The sequence below is a fragment of the Otolemur garnettii genome, unplaced genomic scaffold (genome assembly GCF_000181295.1).
Source record: "Otolemur garnettii isolate 467f Iridium unplaced genomic scaffold, OtoGar3 scaffold00015, whole genome shotgun sequence".
NCBI lineage: Eukaryota > Metazoa > Chordata > Mammalia > Primates > Galagidae > Otolemur > Otolemur garnettii.
Genome location: NW_003852410.1, coordinates 23,302,323 through 23,326,734, shown reverse-complemented (window position 1 = coordinate 23,326,734; position 24,412 = coordinate 23,302,323). Strand labels below are relative to the sequence as shown.

The 24,412-nt window shown below is 44.8% G+C and overlaps 1 protein-coding gene across 1 annotated transcript in view; it reads right to left on the bottom strand.

The window, feature by feature from the left end:
* Window positions 1-24,412, bottom strand: part of PRICKLE2 (prickle planar cell polarity protein 2) — a 131,741-nt gene that overhangs the window by 38,242 nt on the left and 69,087 nt on the right. The window contains exons 3-7 of the mRNA XM_003785517.2: window positions 23,230-23,343; window positions 19,998-20,135; window positions 17,061-17,264; window positions 13,403-13,589; window positions 7,095-7,970 (exon numbers count right to left, since the gene is read on the bottom strand). Coding sequence (XP_003785565.1) covers window positions 7,095-7,970; window positions 13,403-13,589; window positions 17,061-17,264; window positions 19,998-20,135; window positions 23,230-23,343 — 1,519 coding nt within the window. The remainder of the gene's footprint in view (window positions 1-7,094; window positions 7,971-13,402; window positions 13,590-17,060; window positions 17,265-19,997; window positions 20,136-23,229; window positions 23,344-24,412) is intronic.

The following is a 24,412-nucleotide window of genomic DNA, read 5'->3' as shown; positions in this document are numbered from 1 at the left end:
AATCCCCAACAATGAAAAAAAAAGAAAAGACCAAAAATAAAATAAAATACAATAAAATAAAATTTGGGTTACAGCAGCGGTTCTCAACCTGTGGGTCACGACCCACAGGAACTGTATTAAGGGGTTGCGGCATAAGGAAGGTTGAGAACCGATGGGTTAGAGGATGGCTATCCAAGTTACGCTGAAGAGGAAGAATGTCCTTAGTCCAAATTAAACATAGAAATGTTTTGTGTTACAAGGATTAACAAACATTTTCGACATTCTTGAATTGTGCCAGTTGTTGCTTCAGATCCTCACACTATTGTTTTCTTTCTCTTTTCTGATTTTCCAGCAATGCTAATTACCTTACTACCTCCTAGCAATCATGCATTGGTTGGGCATTGCACAAACGTTTCCCCTGCCAAAGCCGCCTCATAACTGATGCATGTCAAAGGCGTGGGACCATGCAAGGGTGATCAAAGAAGGCAGGAAGCCCTTTCAGACTTCTCTTGCTGTGTCTCCACTATCCAGGCCAATGACACAGGCATTTTTAGCTAATGCTGTCCTGAGTCAAAAATCACAGAGTAGGCAAACCTTCATTCATTCCTAGTGTTTTTCAAATCTATCACCCTCTGTTTCCCAGGACCCTTTCTCCTGGGACACTGTATGCCTCAAGTCACTGTCATATCGGTCCTGTTATTTGAGACTTTGTCCTGTTTACACCTTGGATGCTATTAACCTTCAACTCTAGCCTGGGCTGTACAGTCCCAAACTGCCTGCACCAGCGCTTGTTCTTTTTCAATCAATTCTCCATGTGGCAGCTGAAGCCATCTTTTCAAAATGCAAATTGGATCATGTCATCTCCCTCCTTGCTTAGCCCAATATTTCCATTGCCATAGTAGAAAGGTTTAAGCCTTTAAAGTATACCTAAATGGCTCTGCACTACCTCGCTCTTGCCTTCCGACCTAGTCTTACTACTCTCTGTGCTCTACCAAACCACAGGGCCTTGTTTCAGTTCTTCATATTTGCCACAAAGTCCTACCACAGGACTTTTGCACATGCTGCTCTGGTTGCCTGGAATGCCCCTTCCCTTATCCCTTAGGCATCATGTTTTTAAGATGACCTAGCTGACTTCCCTGAGTCAGCCTCTTTGTATGCCCCTCATCCTCACATCTATCATAGATGCTATTTTCTATTGTACAATTGGATAGTTACTATCAACCAACTCCACTAGACCATGAGGCCCAGAAGGGCAAGGTGCACGTGCAGCTTGGCTCAACATTGCACCACTAGCAGCTTACATAGGCCATGATACCTACTAATACTAATAGCTGCTAATACTCAATGAGCACTCTCATTGCGAGAGGGTGTTGGACATTGTTCTAAATTCTTTGTATGAATTAACTCACTGAATTCTCATTACAACCCTGCAAGGTGGAGCACTTGTTGTCATTCCATTTCAGAGATGAGGACACTGAGGCACAGAAGAGATAATTCAGTTGCCCAGTGTCATTTAGCCATTAAACCACAAAGTCCAATTTCCAACTCTGGCAGACAGGTCTATAGGTCTACACTCCCATACACTCTGCTGTAACTCCCAGGGTAGGCACTCAAGTCATATTTGCTAAATGAACAAATGAATGAATAAATGAACAGAAATGATCTTTCCCTTTCTTTTGTCCACATCTGGATTCTCTTCCTAGAGATTCCAAACTCTCTCTGACCCAACTACCTCTTACTCAATCTGACTGTTTTTCAGGGAACAGTCACATTCCTAGCCTCACCATTCTGCAGTAGGGTCCTTCACTAGGACCAGCTCACACTTTCCAGTGGCAGTGTGGTGTGGTCTCTGCCTGAGGCAGTCCCAACTCCAACTCTGCTACACACCCAGGTCTAATCCTGCCCTGCTAACTTACAGCTATAGCTGTGGTCTTCTCTCCCCTGGGCGCCTCTTACCAAGGCACCAGCCCCTGGACCATTGGTGCATGTCTGCCTTCTCTTCCCCTACCTCTCACCTTGGCACATCATCTTAGACTGCCACCTCTGTCCTCTGTCATTCAGCTGTCATTTCAAACTTTGTGCTCTCAGCATTGCCAGAGTAAAAACAAACACATCAAAACCAGCTTCAACAAGAAAGGGAAATCTTTCTTCTTCAGATAGAATCTTTGTGCAAACCTCTTGATGGTGATCCTGCTTGTGAGCATAAGTATCAGAATGGTTAATGGCATAACTTTGCATTCTGCCACATCTGGGTTCAACTGCTGGCCACCTGTGGCAACCACAGGGGGAATGAGAACTTCCGTGAACCTCAGTGTACTCATCTGTAAAATAGGTATAATAATCAGACTTTTCTCAGAAGGCTGTTGTGAGGGTTTGCAGAGATGCTATATGTGAAGTCATTAGCAGGCCAGGTCAATGGTGTCCTGTGACTATTATCAGTTATGATCACCACCATCAGCGGCTGAAGCATCTTTACAATCATTACTCACATCAGCCATAGTGCAGGGGTTGAGGGCTCATGCTCTGGAGCTAGAATGCCCAGTTTTAAATCCTGCTCCTCTACTTCCAATCTGTGGGGCCTTGGGCTATTTAGCCCATTGGGGCCTCAATTCTGTCATCTGTAAAATGGGAACAGCAACTATATCTACCTCATAGGGTTGCTGTGAGATTGTTGTGAGTTAGTTTGTGTAAAGTGGTTAGGATAGTATCTAGCACATGCTAAGCACTCAGTAATGTTAGTTGTTCTTAATGTTATTATTGTCATTTCTTTTTTTAGATTATTGTAATTTTATTTATTTATTTCCAATTAATATGAGGGAACAATTTTTTTGTTGTTGTTGTACTAAGACATTTATTACATCATAAAAAGTCCACTGGTGTCCTGTTTTTCCATATGTACATGCTCCCCCCATTCAGCCCTGCCTGCCCACACTCCATGGTGCCAGTCATCTCTCCAAATTGACCAACTAATTAGTAAAAGAGGAAGAACTGGAGGAGGTGGTCCAGGGCTGATGGGAGTGGGACGGGAGAGGGGAACAAAGTGCAGGTTACATTGTTCTCATGTCCAAGGTAGAGTTCAGGTTGTTAAGCCTTTCACCCAGGGGGCGCATTGAACACCTTCACATTGTATACATTGTGAGATTCTGCCAACTGCTCTTCCCTCCTCCCACTGATCGCCCTCCCCCCTCCCCCAGGCTGAGAGCTGCTTTAGAGACTTTCATAGGGAAGGGCAGGGTTAATGAAATTCTGCAAGGCTCCCACACTGTGGTGGTGTAAATGGTGACTGTGCCTGTCTGACTCACCCTGTGTGAACATAAGGGATGGATTGTGTTTTCCCGAGGAGAAGGGACTGTACAATCCAGTTCTAAACAAATTGGGAGATGCCAAAGCCCAGATCTGAGGCTGGCAAACCACTGAAGCTACCAGGTTTTTTTTTTTCCTTCAGATCTGTTCTGAAGCAAAAGCTGCCCACAAAAAGATCATGCTTCATGCCAGATTAAACACTGCAGACTTACTCAATAACATAAGTTACTGACCATGGAAGAAACAAAAATCTATTATCTTGAAATCTAGCTTTAGCTGAAGGATCAAGGTATTTTCACTAAGACTTCCGTGAGATGTACCTGGTATTTGGATGGTGAGTCTGGGATTTAAAGATATGCAGGCAGTTTAGAATGCTACTGCTAAATGCAGATGGTTCAGAAAGACCACTGAATTTTCTAGCAAAATGCAAATGTAACACCGAAGGACAGAGGCAAAAATGCCAGCCTTCCAAGTCTAGTCCTTGATGTACATGTGTGGTGTAGGATGTGAAAGGCTACTGAGGGTCTGCTCTGGTGAAGAACGACCAAGCTGTGCTTAGACACAATCTGTAGCAGTCTTTCTTCCACACCGCCTGGCTGACGGGTCCACAGACACACCAGGGCACAAGATGAATTTCTTTAACCCCTGTTTCTCATGCTCTTGTCATGCTAGTTAGGAAAAGGAGAAGCCCACAGAAGAATTCTCAAACCTAAAATGCAAATCTGCACAGCTGGTGGGTGCTGGAAGTTAGTAGCCCAAACACATTGAGAGGCCAAAATGACATGGTTAGGAGGAGAAAGAATTGTCAGATAACCATTACCCAAAGTCATATATGTCAAAGACTATATTAATGAGTTTAAATGCATTTATTATTTAATCCTCACAAAAAGTATACAAGAAAAGTTGTGTACTACTATTCACTAACACTAAATTCCATAGACGAGGATAGTGAGTTTTAACAGAGATTAAGTGACTATTCAAGGCTGCATAACTCCTAAGTGATGATGCCTGGCCCTGAATGCAGGGAACCTGTCTCCAGAACCAGTACTCCTAATCATCAATTGAGAATCCAAAAAATCAGGGCGCACGTGAGGACTTCTAGAGACTAATGATGGGCTCAATATCATGTCCATCCTATCAGATCACTTCTGTCCTCTATACCTTCCAGTAGGGTTACCACCAGCCACATATGGCTATTGGAATGTAAATAAACTACAATCAAATAAAATGTAAACTTCAGTCCTTTGCTATTAAGCACTTTTTGTGTCCTGCAACTGCTGGCCTGGAATTTTTATTTCATTTAAATTTTAATAGCTACATGTGGCTAGTGACTGCTATATTGGACAATGCCGATTGCAATGCAGATTCTTGGGCCCTGCCTCTGTAGAGTTCTGACGCAGGGGATGGAGAAGGCCCAGGAGTCTGTGTTTTAATCAAACAACCCAATGATTCTAAAGCAGGCGGTCTGGCTTTAAGAAATTCTGCTTCAGAGGCTGAAGTATATACTTATCTGCTGGCCTCTTAAATAATTATAGCACATAAATCTTTTGAGACTAACACAACCTGGGCTGAAAGCCAGGCAGTCATCACTCTGCACTAATTGCTCACTTCTAGGACATCAGGCAAGGTGCTTAGTCACTAAGGCCTCATTTTTTTTTCATCTAAACTATGGGGGTGAGGATATCTGCTCTATGTCCTGAGACAAATGGGAACACAGATGTGAAGATATTTAAGGGGAACAGAAGGTAAAAGGTACTGCATAGACATAATGCAGGGCCATGTTTCGTTTGCCTAGCAGAATTTCAAAGGATTGAGATCAAAACAGTAATAAAAGAAAACCCCAACAAAAAGGAGCTGGTATCTACAACACAGAAATTACGCTATTATATTAAAAAGGAGGGAATCCTCCCCAATTCATTCCATAAAGCAATTTCACCTTGATACCAAATCCAAGAAAGGGCACAACAACAATAAAAAACTATGGATATCCCTTATGAACATAGATGCAAAAATCCTCAATAAGACACTAGCAAACTGAATTCAACAGCACATCAGAAAAAAAAAGTAACCCACCAGAAATAGGTGGGCTTCATTCCAGGGATGATAGGACAGTTCAATATACATAAATCAATAAATGTGATTCACTGCATAAACAAATGCAAAAACAAAGACCATGTATAATCATCTCAATAGATAAAGAAAAGTATTTGACAAAATTCAGCACACCTTCATGATAAAAACCCTCAATAAACAAAGTATAAAAGGAATCTTAGGATTTTGCATTTAAAGTAATTCTCATTTTAAACTTCTCTGAAATAACTAAAAGTTCTGACAGGATGGGCACATGTTAAGTTGGCAGGATGGTGTGATTAAGTGCAGAGTTCTGGAATCATATGTACAGGTTCAAATCCCTGCTCTATCACTTAAAAGCTAGCTGACTTGGGGTGAGTTCCTCAACCTCTCTGTTTCTCCAACTCTGAAATTAGAATTGTAACAGTATACTTCCCTTATGATATTGAATTAAGCAAGCTAATGTTTTAAACTGCTTTGAACAAAGTTGGGCATATGGTAAGAGTTAGTTGAGTAAGTCAATGAATAAATCAATATTCCTACACATGGTGACAAGCAGCTGGAGCTAGATGGTGGCTGTCCACTTAGAAGGAGCTAACATGCACAAGCTCATCACCATCAGCAACCAGACACCTTTAATTACGGAATCCCTGCAGTAAGAGGTGGATGGATGTCTCCCTCCTCTAGTGCCTTGCCTGTAGAGGGACAGATATACTTAGCATATCTTAGAGCACTTTCCAAGCTATTAGTGGTAAAGAACCAATTTTTTATTTTTAGTCACCACCAATGATATGTAGTCCTGTGTTAATGATACACAGCATATGAGACAAACAACTCATCCTACGAGTTCTACAGTGCCCTGATGGGTCTATGCTTTGATTAATAACATGAGCCCACTGAACATGCACTTGGATGTGGCAACAATGCTGAACCACTCTAAGAGCTTCTAAGTACTTTCGGTGCTTATCTCCCTGCTGGTGGGTAATGGGTCTCAGCCAATGCGATCCTCAGACTCCACTTAGAGTGGCACCATATTACAGAAGACCTACATTGGTCTTCACATGCACACAAACCTGCTGGACCACTTGGTTGGAGATAGAAACCATGGGATTCTCTCTCTCTCTTCACTTCTGTCCTTTTTAGCCAGTCAGCTTTCTCTTTGTCTAAGCCACACATTTCTTATGTCTTTATCTGCACATTAAAATCAGTTCCCTGGTGAGAAACTGGGGTTCAGAACAGTCTCAGAAGCTGTCATGGATGCTTTGGACCATAAATGGTCCCAAGTAGGACCAGGCTGGGTCAGCTGGGCCCCAGGTGTTGTAAGTACTGCTAACAGTTCACCACCGCAGCTTTGCTCCTGAAGGCTGCCTTCGGCCAGTGGGTCTGCCTCAAGCCCACAGTCACGACCTCATCCCACAGTTGCTCCCTGTTAGCCCAAAGTCAATGACTAACTGACATGGTGGTACAAAACATCAGTCCCGTTAGCACAAAGGAAACCAATGCAGGGTGCAATGCACCCTCCAGGGCCTTCTGTGGTTAGGCTGAAGCCAGACTCCAATGGAGACCTCAGTCCTCCCCTGCCTGCTCCCCCTGCCCAGCTGTCTCTCTCGCTCCCTTTCTCTGGGGAACACCATCTCAATGAAGCACAAGCACGCAGACCCGACTTAGGCTCTGTGTCCAGGGAATCTCATCAAAGACAGAAGCCATCCAAAGCCTGGGTTTTCTGAGGGAAGACAACCTACCTGTTGCATTTGACAGGGCCAGTGATTCCATAGAGCCCCGAGGGGTCTGCTCTGTGGGTGTCATGTCCTCTGTGTATTTCAGGGAACTGATGGGATGATGGGTCCGGCATTGCTGAGCAGTCATGCCCCCTTCCTCCTCCTCCTCGTCCTCCTCATATTTGGGGACTTGGATGCTACCTCGGGTCTCATTGAAACTCTGACTGGACATGTCACTGTAGCTCTCCTGGGACCTCAGCCTCCCTGGGTAATAGTCCTCATGGCACTCTTTGATGAAGCTGCCACTGTGCCCCTTCATGGCCAGTGATGAGCTCCTCTTGGGGTTGCTGAAGTGCTTGGGCCACATGTCAGGCTGGGCCCCAGCCCCCTGACCCCCTGGACTGTAGGACGTCCTGATGTTGCACTGGCTGAGGAGCTGCAAGGGACTCTGGGACTGGTTCTGTTCCATCTTGTTCCCATAATGGTAGGGCTCCTCCCGGCTCCTCCAGATGGGGTCTCGGTTGAGGCTGGGTGTCTGGCTGGACAGGCTGAGCAGGTCCATCTGTAGCGACAGTGGGTCCACGTCGGCCGACAGCCGATTGGAGCTCACCTGCAGCTGGCTGTGCTGGTTCAGCATGGGCTCCTCTGTCTTGGCTTTGTTCTTGCCGATTTTGGCGCTGCGCCGGGATTCCTTGGCCCTGGCGTTCTGGAAGGCCGAATCGGATGAGTCAGAGCCGTTGGGGTCCTCCCCGGCACTGCAGGCCCGTGAGCAGAATATCTGGCCCTGCTTTGGGAGGAATGGCCGCCCCAGGAGGGATTTCTTGCAGTGAGCACAGCAGAAGCAGGTCTCGGTGGCGTGCCAGTGCTGGCCGTCATAGGTCATCTGCCCTTGGTCGATCCCTGAAGAAAAAGAAGACACGGAAGAGGCTGATGAGCTGCCCAAGCTCTGCACTGTGATGTGAAATACACAGCAGGATTCCAGATGTGGCTAAATAAGTTGTCAATGAATCAGAACTCAGGCCCCCACAGAAGCAGTATTCATGTCCTGTTACGAGAACCCTTTATTCCACCAGCAGGCTCCTTCTTAACTCATTCGCTCCCAGCACAGAGAATCTAGAGAAAAATGGCCTGCTTGGGAATCTTCCTGCCTGGAGCACACTCCCCCCAGATAAACAGCGACAGTAATACGAACATATGATCATGCCTTGCTTTAAGAAGTTTACCTTTGTTAACTCATTTAATCACTCAACTGTTCAAAGTTGGTCTCTAATATTTCCATTTTTCACACAGAAAATTGAGGGATATGAGGTTAAGTAACTTGGCAAAATTAATATAAGAATCAGACATGAGATCTGCACCTAGGAAAAGTCTTGTTTCTAATGCTGACGTTGATACTGTCTCCTTCACTCTGATTGAGTGTCTGCTTAAAAGCCAACTCCTCTGTGAAGTCCACCCTGACAGCAGGTCTCTATTACTCTCCCCCCAACCTGCCAGATTTTTCTTCACATTAGGATGGTTTACATTGCAACATCACATGTGCATGTTTATTATTTATATGCCCCCCTAAAAGTGCAGCTCTGTGAGGACACAATAATTATGGCATCTCTAGGACCTGGAATGTGGCCTGGTTTTTGTATAGTGAATGGACAGAGGTATTGAATCCCATCACCAGTGTGCCATTTGCAGGGGTGAGTCACTGTGACAGCTGAGTGGATGCCATAGTCTGAATGTCTGTGTCTCCCCTGAAATGCATACATTAAGATCCCATACCCAAGGTGATGGCCCTGGGAGATATGGCCTTTGGAAGGGTGATCAGGACTCTACATTAGAGTAGAGTCCTCATGAATGGGATCAGTGCTTGTAGAAAGAGGCCCAAGGGACCTTGTTTGCCCTTCTCCCGTGTGAGGACCCAGCAAGAACGCACCATTTGTGAAATAGGGAATGGGCCCTCACCACATGCTGAATCTACTGAAGCCTTGATCTTGGACTTGCCAGCCTCCAGAACTGTAACACATTTCTGCTCTTTATAAGCCACCTAATCTGTGGTGTTCTGTTATAGCAGCCCAAACAGACTAAAATAGTGGGAAAGAGAAAAGTAGATTTTAACTCCTGGTAAGGAAAACCTAGATGTGGTCTTTATTTTTTACTTTTATTATTATTTTTGAGACAGGGTCTCACTCATAACCCTGGGTAGAGTGCTGTAGCATCACAGCTCGCAGCAACCTCAAACTCTTGGGCATAAAGAGATTCTTTTGCCTCAGCCTCCCAAGTAGGTGGGACTACAGGTGCCTGCCACCATGGCTGGCTAGTTTTTCTATTTTTACTAGAGATGGGGTCTTGCTCTCTTGCTCAGGCTGTCAACCTGCCTCAACCTCCCAGAGTGCTAGGATTACAGGTATGAGCCACCACGCCCAGCCCTAGATGTGGTCTTTAAAAGATATTGCCCCCCACAAGCACATGTGTCCCTTTCTTCCCAAGGCTTCTCAGTGATAGCACTGTGCCTGGTTTACACAATTTGTCCATACTGCATGCCAAGGGAGCCTCCCACACTCCCTGGGGACCTGGTTTTCGTCATCTTCTGCCTTCTTCTGACTAAGTTATCAGACTTATTCCCCCCATAGGACACCACCTCCCTGCCTTCCTCAGGCCACGAGCTGTGGCTGAGGTTAGAGACACCTCTGGGTCCAGCCCCGGACCAGCCCCCAGGGACTGGCTCATCTGAGGGTCCCCTGGACTTTTGCTAAGGCACTGACACAGCAGACTTTCCTCTTACAGAAGTTGCCAAACTGGCAGGAGGGAAGCACACACTTTTGGGGGGGCTCTCTGGGGGGGCGGAGGAAATAAAGCCCCACGTAATGACTCAGGATGGAAGGGACCTCTGTGGGAGTCCTGACACACAACTACACACAGCCTTCCAGGAAAGAGCACGGATGTGAACCTCTACCTTCAGTGGCTGAGAGTTCCTGACCTCAGACTTTCAAGGAATAACTTCTGGACTCTTGTCTAGAGAGGCAGGGACCAAAGGCTGGGGAGAGAAAGAGAACTGTGAGAATAAAAGGCCACAGCCAAGGCAGCCTCGCTCTCCCCTTCCCTGTCTGTTCCCCAGCTTACGTTTGTGTTGCTCAGGAGGCATGAGGTAAATTCTTCCCTCATTAGCTCTTTCTCAGACCAAGGTTCTCTCTTCACTTTGGAAGTGGCCTTCCGGACTATGAAGGGATTTTTAAAGGGATGGGAGTAGCCACTAGGGGCTCCCTAAGTGAGAGGAACACTGGATCAATTCCATCCTCCTAGCACTGTGACAAGGAACTGGCTGGGACCCCAAGGACACTTCCGCCCCAGGCCCACAGAGGAAGCAGTAGCAGACAACTCAGGGACACAAGATTCGGCAGTTGTTAAGAGGCATAAGGACTCTGACTGATGCAAGTTCAAATCCCAGCTCCATCCCATTACTGCTGGTTGCAGAAATGCTGAAGCCCATCCCTATGCTCAATCTTGATTCTGGAGCATTTTAGCTGTGTGACCTTAGGCAAGTGGCTTAACCTCTCTGTGCTCAGTCTCCTCAGGTGCACAGTGAGGATGATAATAGTACTTATTTCGCAGGGTTAGTTGTGAGGATTCAGAGTTAATACATACACAGTGTTGAGACCTGGGCCTGACAAGTGTTTTTTTCCTCTTCTATTATTTGCTATAGGTCTGAAAGGTCATCTCTCTCTTTGCTAAGGGTCACTGCCTATATGCAGTTCAAGAGAGAACTAGGAGGCTTCTCCGTCTCCCCTCCCCTCCCTCCTTCCCACTCCCTTTTACTCCTGGGTCCTTTATTGTGTCCCTACTCAATAAAGGGACACATCTCAAGCAGCTACAGCCTCCCCCGCTCTCTGTACTGTTGGGGTGCACAGGGAGTCCAGTCCCCATGGCCTGCCTGCCACCAGCTGCTTCGCCATGCTTGGCGACAAACATGCTCAGATGCAGCGGCGAGGCCTAGTTCCCAGGGACAGGGGGCCTCAGGCAAGGATGGGCTCACAGAGGGGAGTCAGGTCGTTAAAGAGGGCCCAGTGGGCAGCAGACCGTGGCCCCTGATAAGCATCGGCGATGTCAGATGGTCCTCTGAACTGCTCCTGAACTCTAAACATCTGGAAAAGGGCTCTGCTGGCCAACATCTAAGTGTTCCTTTTTTATTCCTTCTCTAAGCCCTTTAAGTACTTCCCTGAGGGTGGATGTGTCTACTGCTGCCACAGCCTCGGTCTGTTTATAGGACTGTTTACTCTGCTGCGCACAGGCAAAAGTACCGTTGCCCTAGCAACAGCGGCTGATGCAGGGGCTGCTCTGAGCAACTATATAAATATGGAATATTTGTACAGTACGGTCCGAGGTAACACATCCAGAGACTGAGGAATCTATGATATACAGAGCACACCCTTCACTGTTGCAGGAAATCACGTTTTACAGAAAAGTGGACGTAAAACAAACAGGGACAACATTTTAACTACAGCAGCGAGATACTGCAGGCCATGGTGCCCCCTTTCTGATAAAACACTGATGCTTTTTTATGGATTTAAGAGGAAAGAAGGGAATGCCGGTAAGAGTCCTAGGTAGTTAGGAGAAGAGAGAAAGAGACGAAAACCAGGCGCCACCTGAGGTATACATGCCACAGCAATGGACAGAGATAGATTTTCTCTCTCCCATGCGCTGAGCAAAAATTCTAAGTGGCCGTTTCTAATGAGGCCTTCAGCCTTCATAGAAAGAGACAGAGGAAACAGAAATACCAGTGGGATGGGGGCATCGCTGCTGTGGGCTGTTTCTGTACACTCAGCCCTGCACATCTGAGCCAGCATTTCTCTGCAGACTCGAATCCAATCTGAGGTAAGCGATACTGGGCATGGGGTGCACCACCTTCCCTGACACTGGCCACTCCCTCTCCTTTTTCACATGGGCAGCTGAGCGCCCTCCACCCTTGCTAGCCCTTAGCTTGAAAGGTCTGTTTGACTGTTTTAATCCTGTGAGAACTGAAAGCTCCTGGGCACAAAGTTGAGGCACCAGGCTGTGAGAGGAGTGAGGTTTTCAGGGGTCGGGGAAAAGGGACTGACCAACCACCACCAACCCCAGGGAGGTTGCAACTGCACTACAGTCTCCACAGCAGAGCCCAGCCCTGGGTGGACAAACTCCAGCTCAGAAAGGCCTCATAGGAACAGGCCTGAGTCCGTGGGACAGGATTGCCCCATGACAAGGCGCCATCAAGCATGTGGTAGGTATTCTGCCCCCAAAGCTGGGATTTTTATGGGTACCCAGAGCTCTCCAAATATTGTTCATTTGAACACATCACTCCTGATGAACCAGGAAGACAAAGCCACTTCTTTTTGGTCCCAATAAAAACTTTTACAGGAGACCAAATGAGCTGTGGAACAGATTACTTCCATAGCTCCTCACCATAGGTAGGAAGTTGGCAGCTTCTGAACACACTTCTTGGGATTGCACAAGTCACAGGATGATTCACCACTTTTTTTTTTTTTAAATGGTTGGCTCATTCCCAAGGTGCCAGAAAAGGCAACTTGAATGAAGAAGCCACAAGGCTGTATGATCTGGGACAGTGTTGAAGGGTTGAACGAATCAGTTATTTGCAAAGGAAAATGATCTTTACCATCTCGGATTTGCTGCTTATTTGGGGAATTAATAGTAGCTTCTGAGTTATTTGAGGTTTGTTTGCTTTGCATTTACTTGGGGGAGCTTTTGCTAATTTTTTTTAAAGACATGCTTACTAGAAGTTGTCTGGTTTCCCAGATTGTTCCTTGCCACTAAGAAGACTTCTTTCCTCTGCTGATCTGTGACTTTTTCCAAGGAGGCTATGGAAGACATTTGTTTATATTTTTCCCTCAGATTTTCCTTCTGCCCCCAGCCCCTGGATTGAGTATCACCAAAGCAGCACTGATAAGATTCTCATTTGGAGGAATAGACTTGGAAACTGGAAGAAACACAGTCCCTCTCCTTTTGAGAATACAAGTACTAAGACTAGGCATAACTAGTGGGTCATCTTGGTTACCAGGTGAAAATAGCTTATTCCCAAATGATGCCAAAAGAAGGCAAACTGAAGTGAGACGTAGAGGAAGAAAAAAATACAGATTTTGTCTGAGCCCTTGATCTCTACCTACCTGAAGCCAGTACCTGAAGCCAGTATACTCCCTGACCTTTCTAGTAACATGATCCAAGAAATTACCCTTTTTACATAAGCTAGTATGTGTTGAGTTTCATCACTTGCAACCAAAGATACTCAAACTATACCAGACACAAAGGACATCCAGTCACAGAAAGGACAAACTGAGGGCCAAGCACTGGCTCACCTATGTGCTGGGCACAAGTGTCACAATATTCCGCATACAAGGACTCGAAGCAGTGGCAGCAGTAGGGCCTCCCCTCCTTCATGATGTAGCGCTGGCCACCCAGCACTGTCTCACACTCGAAGCAGCAAAAGTGTTTCATGTGCCAGTGCCTCCCCTCGGCTTCTGTGCATTCATCTGCAAAGATGATCTGGAGATGGGAAGCCAAATGGTCAGCGTTTGAGACCCAGACATAAGAACATACTTTGAAGCAAGAAAATTTATGGGGCCCCACACTAGAAAGGTAAGGAAGCAGACCCACTTGTGACTTATTAAACAGAAGTCTGTATATATATGTTTATTCTATTTATATATGTTTATTTATTAATATCTACATCAGCTCCTATATGTATGAGGATTTGTCTAAAGCACAATTAAATATGGTTTCTGTGCCAGCCAGTGACTAACTTAACAACATTTTAATAAGAGAAAGAATGTTTTATCCTGAGAATACAAAGACAGCTCAGAGGCACACTGGACATACATATCTGGTTCGTTTGGCCTGTACACAGCATTTTTTAAAAAGTGGGAAACATCATTTAAACGCGTGGATTTATCTTTTAAAAACACACATTTGGCAACGCTCAGCACACATTCCTGAATGGCAGGAAGAAGTGAGCACTAAGAAGAGGGAAGGCTGTTTGCAGGTGAGTGTTGAGCTCTCTAATTTGTGATAATAATCATTGCTTGAAAATAGGTCATCTTCATTTATAATACCTGCCTAGCCCTCAAAAGCATTTGTGTTTTGGCCCCTGATATAATATTTTTAAATTTCAAATAGCAGATTTCAAAACCTAGTACAAAGCTATGGTAATTAAGCCAGTGTAGAACTGGCATAAGGATGGATATATACAGGGTGGCCATAAAGTTTGTGTGTGCAATTTAAAATAGTGTGCAACTTAAAATTACACATGAATTTTATGGCCACCCCATATATAATAAATTAAAAGAATAGAATGAGAGTCCAGAAATAAGCCCATACATATAGGGTCAATTAATTGGAAGGGTGCCAGGACCCTTCCACTGGGAAAAAATGGTCTTGTCAACAAATAGCCTTATGTAAAAGAGTAAATTTTCTTTATGTCTATCTCAGACCATATATGTATAAAAATTAACCCAAAAGGGAACAAAGACCAATATGGCAAAAAACTATAAAAATCTTAGAAGAAAATACAGATAAAAGTCTTCATGATCTTGGATGAGGCAGTTTCTTAGATATGATACTAAATGCAAAGAGCAACAAAAGAAAACACAGAAAAGTACACTTAGTTCAAATGAAAAACTTTTGTTTCTAAGGGCATCTCGAGAAAGTAAAAATACAACTACAGAATGGGAGAAAATATTTCTAAAACATATTTCTGACAAATTATATATTTGGACTAGTATACTTAATATGTAAATAAGTCAACAATAAAATAGAAAAATAACCCAATTGAAGAAGGGGCATTGGATTTAAAAGGATATTTCTCTGAAAAAGAAGATATATAAATAGCCAATAAATGTATGAAAAGATACTCAAAATTATTAGGTGTTAGGGAACTGTGAATAAAAATCTTAATGTAATCTTATTTTACACCCACTAAAAAGGCTATGATAAAAAAAGACAGATGATAAACAAGGGTTAGTAAGGAGGTGGAGAAACTGGAACCTTCATTCATTGACAGTAGGAATGCAAAATGGTATGGCTGATTTGGAAGACTGGCATTTATTAAAATAATTACAGTCAGAATTATTGTCTGACCCAGAAATTCTACTCCTAGCTATATATTAAAAAGAACTAAAAATATAGGTACACACAAAAATGTGTACATGAATATTCACAGCAGCATGGTTCACAATAGCTAAAAAGGGGAAACAACTTAAATGTCCATCAACTGATAAATGGCTAAACAAAATGTGATGTATACATCCATGTGAAAATTATTTAGCCATGGAAAGAAATGAAGTATTTATACATACTATGATTTGGATTAACCTTCAAAACGTCATGGTAAGTGAAAGAAGTAGACTCAACAGGTGACAGACACATTATATAATTTCACTTATATGAAATGTCTGGAACATATAAATCTACAGAGACAGAAGAGATAGTAGCTGCCAGGGGCTGGAGAGAGGGGAAAAGGGAAGGGACTGCTAATGGATACAAAGTTTTTCCTTGGTTGGTGAAAATGGTCTGCAAGATAGTAGTGATGGCTGCACCGTTCTGTGGATACACTAGTAACCCCAGGAACTATATATCCTAAAAAGGTGAACCTTAATGCTAAGTGAATTATATCACAATAAACAAAAATTTTTTTTGTGAGACAGAGTCTCACTATGCTGTCCTCGGTAGAGTGCTGTGGCGTCACAGCTCACAGCAACCTCAAACTCTTGGGCTTAAGCGATTCTCTTGCCTCAGCCTCCCAAGTAGCTGGGACTACAGGCGCCCACCACAATGCTCAGCTATTTTTTGTTGCAGTTGTCATTGTTGTTCAGCTGGCCTGGGCTGGGTTCGAACCCACCAGCCTTGGTGTATGTAGCTGGCACTGTAAGCACTGTGCTAGGGGTGCAAAGCCAAACAAAAATTCTACAGTCCTCATCTTCTGTCACTACTGGAGAACTTCACAAAGTTTTACAGATGTGGAAATCGAACCATGAATCAGAGTTGGACCTGAATTCAGTTTTCCAACTATCTGCCTGGAGGATCTCTCTAGTCTAGAATATCACTATTTGCATTAGGCAGGCCAGCTTCCTCCTAGAAGAGTTAATCCCTCAAAGGCAGTTGGTAAAAGCAGCCCAAGTGAGAGTGCATTTTCCCACTGAGTACGGGAGTGTTACCTCCCACACTGGCCGTATGCAAGGTCAGACAGACCCCAAAACACTTCTCTGCACAGGAGGGAACTCCTGGCCAACACCTTTCTCCTAATTATTCTCATAAAATAGACAGGTTTAGAATATTATTCTTTCTGCTCTTAAATTGACAAAGCTAAATCAGGTCTTTTGGATCTCCATAGGGCCTGCTTCTGGTGGGGCAGGAATGCCAGGCGGGGGCCTGTGTTCTATTCTGCTTTCTTACCTAGGTAGTAAATTCAAATAGCTCTCAGAGCATGGGGCACAGGTGTCAAGATGGGGCATGCATCTGGCTTCTAAATTTCCAATCAGAACTCCTGATAATAATGCTATCCATTTTCTTCTCTTCTCTAACCAACCCGCCCTCCTGAAAATTGGAAAACGAAACAATTTTAAGATTTAAGCTGCACTCCATTACTCATGATTACTGCTTGGGATCAGGACTGAAATCTAAAGCTGTACCTTGCCCTTTCTTTTTTCTAAGAGTTCAGAACCGACTTAGTGCTAGTTATGTGTCACTTGGTGATCTCCTTGGCTATAGAAATTGTCTTCCCACCAGGAGGTTATGAGACTGTCATGTTCACTAAGGTGGGCCACAACCCAAACACTGTAGTGACCAGGAAGGGGGCTTCTCTCTTTACTTCTCTCTCTCTTTCTCAAGGGTTAATGCATAGAGGATGGAGTGGCTATGGTTTCCCTCTGAGCAGGAAACCACAGGACCACGTGTTGTGGGCAATGGTGCAACCGAGGGGGTGACGGGCAGGGCTGAGAGCCTGCTGGAGTTTGCTCTGACCTCGTCACAGGCTGCACAGCGTGGCTTCAGGCACTCGGCATGGTGCCTGCCACAGTATATCTTCCCATCCTGGTAAAAGTAGATAAGATCCACCAGGAGCTCATTGCAGACAGTGCACACGAAGCATGGTGGGTGCCAGCAGACGCCATGGCCCGCGCGAGAGGCAAACACAGCAATGTCCCCACCATTGATCTGGCCACCACACTGCAAGGCAAACACAAGAATCAGTACCCACATTAGCTCCCATCTCTCAGTGCGGTATACACATGACAAACCACCACTGCCCATGGCTGGTCATTGAGCACTTAGGCTCACACGTGGCAGGGCAGGTTTCTCTTGCCCTCCCCAATCCTCCTTTCCAAGGACCCACAATTAAGATGGAGATAAAATAACTGGGAGAATAAAAAAAATCAGAAAGGTAGGAAAGAAAAAATAAAGCTCTTTTGGCATAATAATGTACAGGGGCTCTGTAGGCAGAAGGTAATCTGGCACAGTGAAGTCCCCCTTATCATCTACCTACTGCAAGCTCCATGCAGAAGCACAGCCCAGCCTAACTCCAGGAGAAGCCGCAGAGAGGAGCTGGGGCCTGTGCTGTTGGATGGGGGAGGGGAGTCCATCAAAGCACGCCCACTTTTACCTGCCTTCCATGGCCTTTCAGGCCTGCTTTTATCCTGCTTCCTCCATCTTTTTCCATAGTCTTGATTGACAGGCATCTGTCGTAAGGCCAGACTATGGAAGGGGTTTCTTTCATATCCCTTCCCTACTTTCTTGCTCATTTTCAAAGTTTCCTCCTCTATGTAGAACAGAACAAGGCGGAATCCCTGATGACCCATGTTTACGGTGGGGGTTGGGGTAAAAAAAATATGGTTTGTAGGTCTTGGAGGGAAATGTGAAGAAGTGGGTCCAGGGAGATGCTTTCTGTTGATCTTGGCATAGGCCACAAGCCAGTGCCAAGCCTGATGGCCTGAGTCCAGTACAGGTTCCCACATGAGTGGCTGAGATCTGGGGACAATGTTGAAAGAATGGAGAAGCTACTTCCAAAACTTTCCCACACCATAGACATGGAATGGATTGAAGTGCATCATATAAAATGAAGTCAAGGCTCGGCGCCTATGGCTCAACCGGCTAAGGCGCCAGCCACGTACACCTAAGGTGGCGGGTTCAAATCCCCAGCCCGGACCTGCCAAACAACAATGACGGCTGCAACCAAAAAATAGCCGGGCGTTGTGGCGGGCGCCTGTGGTCCCAGCTACTTGGGAGGCAGAGGCAGGAGACTCGCTTGAGCCCAGGAGTTGGAGGTTGCTGTGAGCTGTGATGCCACGGCACTCTGCCCGGGGGGACAGCTTGAGGCTCTGTCTCAAAAAAAAAAAAAAAATAAAATAAAATGAAGTCAAGTCCTCATGAAATAGTCTCTGGGACCTCAGCCATGTGTGACCAAACACATGTTTGTATGTTTGTATGTCCCTTTCATGGGACCATTCCTAGAGCTAACGTATGCATACATAATCCTAATTAATTCTCATCATAATTTTATAGCGTTTGTCATCCCCCTTTGGTAGATGACAAACCATGGAAAAGTAATCTGGCTGAGATCATCTGGCAGGAACATGAGTAGAACTTATGAATCTTTCTACTTCCACCATCTTGGCACTATTACACACTACTCTCTACATCTGCCATGAGAATGCCCAACCTTCCTTCCCCTTTACGTGAGCCCTGCTTGCCTGGTTTCAGGAGACTGGAGAGTGGAGAGGGGCTTGAGTTGAGCACAATGAATCTTGCATTGTAGCCACTGACTTCCTGCATCTCTAAAGTAGGTCCCAAGGGAGATTTTAATGAAGACCCCACTGCTAAATCTCTGGTCAAGTAGCTTCTCCTTCCCAGCTGAACCTTCTCATACTACCCCTCGGAAATCTCAGAAAAGGGCCCCAAATGGTATCTCTTCCCTCGGGTAGTATCCTGCGTCCTCTTCATTGATCCAGCTGACATATCCTCACTCCCTGCTGGGTCCACCCACAGCCTACAAAGTTAGGTGGGGCTGTTAAAAAAGCAGCAAGACCTCTAGAAGCGCCAAGAATGATGATCAACACCAGGAAGCTTTTGGCAGCTGAAAGGTGGGGCAAGGTGAACCCCAGTGGGCTGGATTCCCACTTTTCTGCCTTTGTAAGTCTCCCTCACTATGCCCTGAGCACTCTGCGGGAAGGAGGAAAAGCAAATCTAGGCTCTTCAACTTAGTAGGGTCCCAGGAAAAATGCAGTGGGCTGCATGCACCTCTAGATAAAGAACTCCCAAACCACAGGAGAAGATCATTTATCATCCCCACTAAATGGCACTGATCCTGGGAAGTTCCCAGGAGAGAGCCAGGGCCTAGGTAAACTCCATTTTCTAAAGGACTCATTTAAAAATATACATGCATCATGTCATTCCTCTGCTGTATCCTTCTAATGGCCCCACGGTCCTCCACGAACTCTGACTCTCTCCCTTCACTCCCTCTGCCCAGCTATACTGGTCAGCTTGCCTCCTGCCTCAGGGCCCTTTTGCCTCTAGATCTGCACAACTCACTTCCTCTTGCACATCTTTGGTGTCTCTGCTCAAACCCTACCTTCGGGGGTCTTTTCCACCACCTCACTTAGAATCACAGCCACCCCACACATCCAGTACTTCCTAGCCCCATTCCCTGCTGTATTGTTTCCATTTTGTTGATTGAATTTATTGTTTGACTTCTTCCCCTAGAACAGCGGTTCTCAAGAGTCATAGCATTAGGAAGGTTGAGAACCACTGCCCTAAAACATTACTCTTCAGAAGGAGTCTTTTGTTTGATGCTGTATCTTTCTCCAAGGCCTGGTACATGGTAAGCACCCAATAAAACAAGTGTTGAATGAATGAATGAAAGGACGCCAGAACAATGCCACTGCACTCCTCAGAATCCACACTTACCTGTTCACAAATAGCTCCCGTCATGGTGACTGGGAAGGGCCTGACATTCCCTCGGCCCAAGTTTTCACGTTTCCTCTGGTTGCTGAACAGCTTTAGCTCCCGCTTCTCTTCCTCATCCAGGGAGTTGCAGTATCGGACCTAAAAAGACACGGAGAATGGCAAAGAGGAAGTCACCCTTGCTCCTTGAGATTCCTGAAGCTCAAGCCTCTAAGTTTTCTCATTAAACACGCTCCCATTTTCTTTTATAGCCTTGGCCTTAACTTTAACACCCCACCAATCTTCACTTCACCTCTGTGAAGATTGTGCACAGCCAAAAGAGCTTACTAAAGGCTCTGAACTCAAGCTCATCCTTGGCAGGCTGAAGGCTCTAGAACCGCTCCTTACCCTTACTGCCACACTCTGCCCATCACACTGAGATCTAATTATCTGGGGTGGCTTTGGTGCCGTCGATTATCTGGAATGTTCTCCTTCTTATAAACTGATTATAGAGACTAAATACTTCTATTTCTACGTCCCCATATAAATGATCTTTGATAGCAAGAATGACATTCGGTCAGTGAGCCAGAACAGTTGTCTACGAGCTTAGAGCTTCTTCCGTTTTCTTGTCCCATTTTGGAAAAACAGGGAAAGGCATGAGCCTAAGGAGTGGGTCCTGAGGCATCTTCTGTGGTGCTGCCCAGAAGCTCCTGCAGGTTTGTCTGTGTACAAGAGGGTAAGGGCTGCCTTCTGAGCTTTTGTTGAGCCAGGCCAAAACAAAGGTATTTTTCTACTTTTTAAACACAGAAACACACAGAACTTGGGGGGAGGCATTAAAGACATTATTTGAATCCAGTATTTTTCATTCTCTTCCCTTATTTATGCACACTTTGAAAACTGTGCTGTAGTTTTGAACTATAATTTACTTAACGATGTTTTTAATACTGACTCACTTTCTAGAAACCTGAATACATTTATTTAAAAAGAAGGTATACTACGACTACGAATGGACCACTACCATCACCTGCAAAACCTGGAAGGTGGCCACAGACCCAAATGGAGTGAGGACAGACCTTGTGGTTCGGCTCTTGCAGGAGATCCCAAAATGGGGAGCCCCTTGCTTCTGAGTTAGAGGGGTAAGACACCTGCTAGCAGTAGGCTGAAATTTCCTTCTACATTTTTTTTTGAGACAGAGTCTTGCTCTGTGCCCAGAATACAGTACCTAGAGTGTCATGGCAGCACAGCTCACGGCAACCTCAAACTCTTAGGCTTAAGCGCTCTTCCTATCTCAGCCTCCTGAGTAGTGTGGATTATAGGTGCCCATCATGGTACCCCATTAGTTTTTCTATTTTCAGTAGAGATGGGGTCTCCCTTTTGCTCAGGTTGGTCTTGAAGTCCTGAGCTCAGGAGATCCACTCACCTCGGCCTCCCAGAGTGCTAAGATTATGGGTGTGAGACATTACACCTAGCCTGAAATTTCCTCCTTGAAATGAAATATAATTTAAAAGAGAGCAACTCTCTTACTATGTGGTTTGATTTTGTTCTCTGCCATGTCCATGTCCCACTCAGAGTCACATATATCCCACGCCTTAGGAACTCTGGTCCTAAATCCACCTCCCATCTTACTTTGGAGTCATCTGGATATCAGGATAATTGCTCAGATAATTTTTCATACAGCTGGTTAGAGGAAACCCTGTGAATTAGGTTGCATCCTAGTTTGAAAACCAGTGCAGCTGTACATATCAACATTGCCTTATCTGGGTGAAAAACAGGATAATCAAATATTTACTTTAGAATCACAATCACTCTTTGTCCTCACCAGGGTCATATCAAATCTGCCCCTGGTCATACATTCTGAATTCCTACCAACAGTAAATTGTAATTTGAATGGTGTCTCTTCTCATGAAAGCACAGTTGACCAGAAGCAGAATTAATCATTGATAGTAGAAAATAGCCAATCACTCCCATCAAGTAAAAAAAACAAACAAACCAAAAACCCCCAAAAGTCTTCATGTAAATATCCCAGAGAGAGAACTGTGGTGACCTGAGCATCCCAGAAGATATGGTGATGCCACTGACATTTTATGGACATGCTTTTAAAGACAGGCACACCCCTTCTGCTTGTAAAAATCAGCATTTTCCCTTCCAAATTAGTTAACTGGGTATCAAGTTACAATACCTGCTCTCCAGTTTAAAGGAAAAAAAAAAACATCATTTATATTTGTTTTATGAAGTCTAAAATAAGCAGCAGAAAAAAAGAATCATTGCTTTTTTTTGAGAGATTTTTAAGTTTTTATCCTACTTACTGAAATTCATTTTTGAGGCTCTCAAATTATTTTCTTTTATTTAAACATGGAATGATGGGACTAAAAAACACTCATCTCCTTTGGGGACTGAACTGTTGGGATCCAGCTTGTGGGCAGAAGACGCTGGCAGAAAGCTGGTGTCCAGCTGGGTTATTTCTCCTTTCACTTTAAAATTACATTTTGTTTTGAATGCAAAGTAGACAGTTCAATTTGACAGGATTACTATTTTTAAAAAACTTGATACCTAAAAATTAATTTCTTGTTTGTAAACCTAACCATTCCAGCCTGATGACCTTTTAAATGCATGTCTACAGATTTCCCTTTATAATCAATTTGACCTCAGGGATGGAAATGCCTGCCTATAATGTCACATGTCTGGGTTCAGGAAAAAGGACAGTCTGCTAGCCACACTTTCAACAGTACAAAAAACAAGTTGGACTTTACTGTGACAAAAACAAAGATGTTCAGAGCTGTGAATCTGGACATGTCACTTCTACTGTAGTGCAATGTGGAAAACTTGCACACTCATTTAATACGAAATGATGCTGAAAATTCAAGAGAGTCACCAAGTTTTTGCAGGGCTTGAAATGACCCAGGGAATTTCAGTCATCTCTCCAACATATGCAGGCAACCCACGTGGCATATTCTCCTTCAAGGAAGAACATTTGGACTTGAGCTTATAAATTTTAGTGCCCCCTGGTTGCCCCCAAATAGCACACGGCTACTCTAGTTCATAATGAGACTCTGCTTTTTCAATAACACTCCAGAAGTAAGGACTTTGGACAGTTTCTTTCACCTCTAATTGAGAAAGCTAAAACCTAAAATAAATTGCCAGACTTTTTTTGTTGGTAATCTCACTGATCACAGGAAGAGATTACGATTATGAAAAAGATACCATTTCATGGAAAGTTCTAAGAAAAGTCTTCATAAGGCCCCTTCCAGCCCCTTACCTCATTGTCATGTGGTGGCAGCTGGTGTAATAGCTGCTTGATCCTCAGCTTCTCTCCAGGACTGTTGACATAAGGGACTTTCTCTTCTGGGAGACAGCTATAGTACTGGTGAACCTGCAGGCAGCAAGCACACAGATCACTCACCCATTTCCCATACCACGTGCCTGTTTCCACTTACTGAAAAGATAATTCCCCCAGCAGGATGTAACCAACTTCTGCAGCCCTCCCCCTGCACGAAACTCAATAGCAGATGAGTTTCTTAAGGCAAGCAGAGAAATTCATTCCTAAAGAAAGAGTCAAGCAAATCACCCATATCTTGGGTCTCTCCCTCTCTCTGGAAGGGAAAAATAAAGCCAGTAAATATTCCTGGAAAAAGGAAATCCAGCAAACACACTGGTGAACCCGGGGGGTAGGGCTTTCTCGGCAGACTCTCTTGAGCGCTGGCTTTACCATTTCTCTGTTAGTCTCCAGTGTGTAACATGCCTCCCTAGCCAAGGGAATATGTCAGTACTTGCCTCGGCAATGCAGTTAAAGCCAGTCTTTGGTACTTGGCAAACTCCTGGGTACCTCAGCCTCTACCTACATTAAAAGCCCTCCAGGTTTTGAGCCATGTGTACGGTGCACAGCAGCTGACATCTGTCAGAAATAAACTCGCTAAGTCTGGGATGCAGAGCGTGTAATTAAACAATGTCATTAACATGAGGATTTGTGCACATCCTAGAACATCCTGTTTACGACTGTTAAGACACATTCCTGCACTTTATGAGGCTCATTCAATCCTATCAACAATGGGGGAAGGGCACCAAGCATCTAATTTCACCTGAGAAAAGAAAATAGACATTCTATCATCCAGCTACATGCAAAACTAGAGAATGAAAAAAAAATGAACCAAAACAGAAAGTATGCTATCATATGGGAAAGGGGAAAGAACCTCCCACAAGCTCAGATGACATCATGGAAAATACTTTCAGGCTCAGCACCTGTGGCTCAAGCGGCTAAGGCGCCAGTCACATACACCTAAGGTAGCGGGTTCAAATCCCCAGCCCGGGCCCACCAAACAACAATGATGGCTGCAACCAAAAAATAGCCAGGCGTTGTGGCGAGTGCCTGTAGTCCCAGCTACTTGGGAGGCTGAGGCAGGAGACTCACTTGAGCCCAGGAGTTGGAGGTTGCTGTGAGCTGT